Source organism: Sinocyclocheilus anshuiensis, unplaced genomic scaffold, assembly GCF_001515605.1.
Source record: "Sinocyclocheilus anshuiensis isolate Anshui unplaced genomic scaffold, SAMN03320099.WGS_v1.1 scaffold1500, whole genome shotgun sequence".
NCBI lineage: Eukaryota > Metazoa > Chordata > Actinopteri > Cypriniformes > Cyprinidae > Sinocyclocheilus > Sinocyclocheilus anshuiensis.
In genome coordinates, this window is record NW_015537960.1 from 1,096,088 (window position 1) to 1,102,098 (window position 6,011).

The 6,011-nt window shown below is 35.8% G+C and overlaps 1 protein-coding gene across 1 annotated transcript in view; it reads right to left on the reverse strand.

Annotated features, from left to right (window-relative positions):
* LOC107666886 (dedicator of cytokinesis protein 1-like) overlaps window positions 1–6,011 on the reverse strand; it is a 262,036-nt gene that overhangs the window by 210,319 nt on the left and 45,706 nt on the right. The window contains exons 2-5 of the mRNA XM_016458403.1: window positions 5,194–5,277; window positions 4,433–4,473; window positions 4,274–4,329; window positions 2,519–2,615 (exon numbers count right to left, since the gene is read on the reverse strand). Of these exons, the coding sequence (XP_016313889.1) occupies window positions 2,519–2,615; window positions 4,274–4,329; window positions 4,433–4,473; window positions 5,194–5,277 (278 nt within the window). The remainder of the gene's footprint in view (window positions 1–2,518; window positions 2,616–4,273; window positions 4,330–4,432; window positions 4,474–5,193; window positions 5,278–6,011) is intronic.

Consider the following 6,011-nt stretch of genomic DNA (forward strand, 5'->3'; position numbering starts at 1 on the left):
GTATGAACTCCACCCCCCGTCTACTCAAGCCAATCAGATAACAGCCACACTTCGCTGACCAATCGTAGCACGTTCTCGCTATAACCAATCACGTTTTACTTTACAATCAGGGCAGTCTCTTCCTGAAATAACTTTATTCATAATATGCATTGGCTCAAATAGGAAATATAAGGGCCATAAAAATGTATACAGTTAAAGATGTTTACAATTGTATTTCGTTAAATCATTAGACTGTGTATCAAGCCAAGCCACAGTATATTTTACATGCCTTTGAAAATGCCAGAGAAACAGCGCTTTAAATCACAGCTATGGGAACAATGCTGTACTGGATACAAATGCGTTATGGAAGCGAAGCGTCATTCAAGATGGAAAGAAAAGTGTCAACAAGTAACTGACTAATAAATTACTGTGTTCAACCTCATGATAAACATGCGAGTTTATGTAATAGGTTACATTGCCGTCACACAACAGCCAACATAACAGCGTTTTCCAGTTTTTCAGAGAAGCAGTTTGGATGAGATGGATATGGATATTTATTTTGTGAATATTTGTTTTTTGTTAATCGCTTTACATTTATTTGTGGATCATAATCTATTTATTTTGAATAATGCAACAATTCTACCCCCATAAGAAAAAACGTGTCACAGCAGATGAGTGTTTGCACTCTGTGATGTCACTGCGATCTGTTGTCATCAAAAACACTATGTCGTTAAGCTGATGATGTCAGTGATGACTGTGTGCGCTGTCATGAATATGCATATTTCCCTAATATATAGTATGCAAAAAGCAGTGTCAATTGAGTGGGATGTGCAAATTTGCTGTATTCATAAAAAGATGCCAAAAAAAAAAACCTGGATGACCTGCTACTTATTCCAAGATTTTGAATGTGCATCCAATGGACACTTTAGTATCACATGAAGTGACGGGAGAAGGGTTAGAAATAGTGGAGAAGTGATGAAACTGACATTATAGGTCACATGTCAACACCAAAATGGCTGGATGCATTCATACTACACAAATATTTTATAGAATACACTTTCATTGTTAGTTTGTGTTTTAAAGGGATAGTTCACACAAAAAAGAAAATTACCCCATGATTTGCTCACCCTCAAGCCATCCTGGGTGTACATGACTTTCTTCTTTCAGACGAATACAGCCGGAGTTATATTCAAAAATGTCCCGGCTCTTCCAAGCTTTATAATGACAGAGAACGGGGGAAGAGATTTTGAAGTCCAAAAAAGTGCATCCATGCATCATAAAGTATACTCCACTCGGCTCCGGGGGGTTAACAAAGGCCTTCTGAAGCGAAGTGATGCGTTTGTGTAAGAAAAATATCCATATTTAAAACTTTATCAACCGTAATCTCTAGCTTCCAGCGGATGACGTAGGACGCAAGCATGGTGTAAGCGCCGGAGAGAAGTGATGAACATGGAAGCGCAGAGGAGAGAGCAAAACAAAACACCAGTCACAAATTGGTAGTACAAAACAAGGACTTGTAAAGAAAAATGTTTGAGGATTTCGATATAAGCCAAGAGAAGACCGTTTTCCTTTGCTGTAAACAAAACTGGGTTCTCGTGAGGCTAGCATATTCTCAGCTGGAACGGCACTCTCTCGTGAACAAGCGTACAAGAGTTAGCGGAAGCTAGAGATTACAGTTGATAAAGTTTTAAATATGGATAGCTTTCTTACACAAACATATCGATTTGCTTCAGAAGGCCTTGATTAACCACCGCAGCCGTGTGGAGGACTTTTTATGATGGATAGATGCACTTTTTTGGGTTTCAAAATCTCGACCCGCCATTCACTGCTATAATAAAATTTGGAAGCACCAGGACATTTTTAATATAACTCTGCTTGTATTCGTCTGAAAGAAGAAAGTCATGTACAGCTAGGATGGCTTGAGGGTGAGTGAATCATGGGGCAGTTTTCATTTTTGGGTGAACTATCCCTTTAACTCCATTTCAGCATGTCAGGATATTTTCATGGTGAAAAACAGATTGATGTTCAACGTTTCATTGATTTATCATTTGTGTTCAAGGAATAAATATTAAGTAAACATCCAAAAAAATAAAAAGACAATTTACATTAAATAAAAATGCAAAATAAAATGAGTATAAAATGAGATAAAATAAATTTTAGATTTTGCCAGGCGCTTAGCAGAGTCTTGGTTAAAATGACAGAAAACCTTGTATAAGATGTTTAATGTCCAATTTTTCTCCAAATAAAAAAAATATATATATTTTTTGGTGTGGATATACTTTAACAAATCACAAAATTAATTATATATTAAATACTGAAGGTTAAATATATGCTGCTAAGTTGATGATGTCATCATGCTGACTGTGTTAGTCTGATGATGTCATAATTCTGACATTTGCCGCGTCCTAATTTGTCCACTTATGACATGCTTTATAACCATGTACTCTTTGGAGCAACACCGCATGCTTTTAAGTGTGCAGAGGAAGAGTGTGCAACTTTTGGGAAATAATACATAAATTTGGAATAGACGCAAGCTTACCACATATAGGTCCCTCCATATTGCCGCCCATTCTCGCAATGTAGTCGTGACCTCATGAATGAGCGGAATCTCAGTAGGAATGACCGTCTCCTTTTGTCTAAATGAACAGTGATAGAGTGCAAAACAGAAACAGCACAATAAGTGAAGGAGTTTTCCAAGAATATCACATGTGTGGGAAAAAACAGGCTGATTAACTGCATCTCACTGCATTCACGTCAGTAATTCCTGCTTACTACAGGCTCCTGAGGACGCCGAGTCATTCAGATCCCTTCATGCCAATGAAAACTAATTACCAGCGTCAGTCATCAAAAGAGCTGTTAAGAAATCTGAGCTGGGCTTTGCTCACGATTCCAATTACTCTCACACACTCACACCAAACTCGTGCATATTATATTCCTGAACCACGCTTGAAAATCCATTTCGAACTCCAAAATCTCCCATTAGGCTAGCAATGGGCTGCTGGGGCGCTAACTTAGTAAGACGTCTATGGAAAGAATATTGTTAACTGCGCTCAGGCTGGTTTCAGGGAGCAACACTGATATAATCAGACCAATAACAAAAGTAACAGGATCTTCAGATGCAGCAAAGGAGCGTAAAGTTTAATGGGATGTTCCAAAACATAGTAAGCTACCTACATAGGGAACTGCCTTGAAAAACAGCATCCTAACCATAGTAGAGACTGACAAGGTCAGATAAGAAAATATCTGTGTTTAAAGGTCTTAAAATGGTGAGAGGTGACAGAAATGGAGGGGGAACGGGGAGTGTATGGGTCTTTACATGAATAGGGCACTAAATAGAGTGTGAAACTCTTAAAAAATAATGAAATATATAAGAGAAGGTTTTTTTTCTTAGCAAATGAGCACTTAAGAGATAGAGATGGCACTTAACCTTCAGAAAATGCCAAGGACAAATTAAATATTATATAAATATTAAATATGCAAAAAATGGCAAACCTCATATAAAATTAATTTCATAACATTTTAAAACCATGGTTTGCATTAATTTGTATTTTTAGCAACATTAAACAAACAAACAAAAATAGACAAAATTATAAACAAAAAAAAAAGTAAAATAATATTAAAAATAACTATTAGAGATAGATAGATATTTTTTTCTTAACAATCGATCACTAAGAAATGTTATGTAACCTTCAGAAAATGTTGTGGATAAATGAAATATTATATAAATATGAATTTTATATGAGGTTTGCAATTTTTCCATTATATTATTTTAAAATAATTATTTGCATGAATTTATATTTTTTTTTAGCAATGATAAAAAATAGACAAAAAATATAAAACAAAACAAATAATATAAAATAAAACAAAAAATAAAAAACACAAAAAATATAAAAAATTAAATAAAATAAAAAAATAAAATACAATTCTCAAATACACTTCACTTTGCACATGGGAGACATGACTCACAACTGTTAAGCTAATAAGCTAATGTCACGATACTCTAAATATGCACTGCTCTGCACTGGTAATTAATCCATTTTTAATTGGACAAACTAACTAAACTACATCTAGTACTTTTGAGTAGAGAATGAAACATAAGCAGATTTATAGTCAACTTTTCTCCTGTTGAGTTTGTCACAACAAATCCTGGGATTGCTTTCCCCACGAAGAATTTGCAATCTGGCCGAAATGAGTTTGTCTGGAAAGAGAGCTAGTGTCTGCTAAGATGTTGCTAATTCTTTATTTCACATTCAACTAACTGCAAACTTTCAGGAATCTAAATGAACATACGGACCCATTGCCTTCAACCGTGGCCTCCTTCAGATTTATGTAACAAGCCGGAAACACGCCCTGTACATAGAGGAAACAAAGGGAAATTCAAGTTGAGGCCTGCTGAATGAGTGTATTGAAGAAAGCTGACTGTACTCTGGAAGCGTTTCATACAGTAACTCACCTTCTTCGATTTTCTCCTCAGCCGATACCCTCGATACCATCCTAAGAAGAGCAAGAAATATCACAGCAGTCAGACGGAAATGCCAACAATTAGATTACAGAGAGACGCCACTGTGTCCTATAGCACATCTAGAAAACAATATTCTGAGATTATAAAAGACATGTTTCATAAATCTCCTGGAGAAATAAAGTGAGGTGGCGGGCATGTCCACAAGGTACAAACAAATCATTCAACACTGAAGTGTGTGTTTTTGAGATCGGAGAGAGGAAAACTCTGATGATGACATATCTGTGTTCTAAAAAGTTTAATTTAATTAAATGTAAAAATAAATTACATTTAAAATAAAAACAGATAATAACAAAATAAATTATTTGGCTTTGTAGTTATTGATATTTTTTCCCATAACTGAAATAAATCCTTATTGATCTATCAATTTTTTCTTAAAATAGCTTTGATGAAGGCTTAAATGGTTGAGCTTGAATAATTTTCTTTTCATATTAATGCTTTGCTATGTCATATCTAGTTACAACAAAAATCGCCAAAAACCTCCATTTGGGGACGTCCGCATTTGTAAAACTGGTATAAAAATAAACAAAGTTTTTTTGAAATTGTAACAATGCAGAAACTGAGGGGTAGGGTTAGAGGTGGGTTTAGGTAAAAAATGTTATAACTATCTGTATATAAAAACAATAGAAGTCTATGTAATGTGCCCGTTTAGATAGCTATGTAAACGTGTGTGTGTGTGTGTGTGTGTGTTTCACCTTCGTAAGTCTCCAGAATGTGTACAGTGTCTCCGATCTGTAAGGACAGCTCTTCATCACTGCGAGCATCATAGTTATAGATTGCTGCAGACAGAGAACATAAAACACTGTAGTGAGACACATGGCATCAATTTCTGCTTGGTGTGTGTGTGAGGGAGAGAGCTATAGATGCTGCAGCAATGCAATAACTAACCACACAACAAACAACAGCAGCTCAGCAACAAACAGCGGCTCCAATTCGACACATACAAGCACCCAAAAGATCATGACTGAATGCAAAGTGTTTGAATGTTTTTAAATCGACATTTTCAGTGAATAGCCACTTTAATTACTTTAATGGTGCTTGAATGTATTTTTCTGGCTTGGCAGTAAAAATCACCATCCATATTCATCTTAACACTCATTGCTGCCCTACAAACACTGGTATTTCCTTCAGGAAGTGTGTAGGGGTGTGCGATATATATCGTCTGCGATAATATCGTAATTGTTGTTTTAACACGAGTGGAGCGACTGAGCGGAGCGCACACGCATAGAGCGGGATAATACGCAGAGCGTCACGCCACGTGAAAGTGAAACCTGAGCGGTGAACACATTTTCGGCAGCCGAAATTTCGATGCATTTCTAATTATTGGTGACATCAGAAATGGATATCATATAATAGATGCTTTTTTGAACACTTTATCAATTTAAAAATATTAAAAAATGATTTTTTTACACAGTACCCCGGTTGGGAAACACTGGGCTAAAGAGTGAAGAATAATTCACTGGATAATGTTAATTCACTGAATAATATTCTCTGGAATATTGAAATATAACAA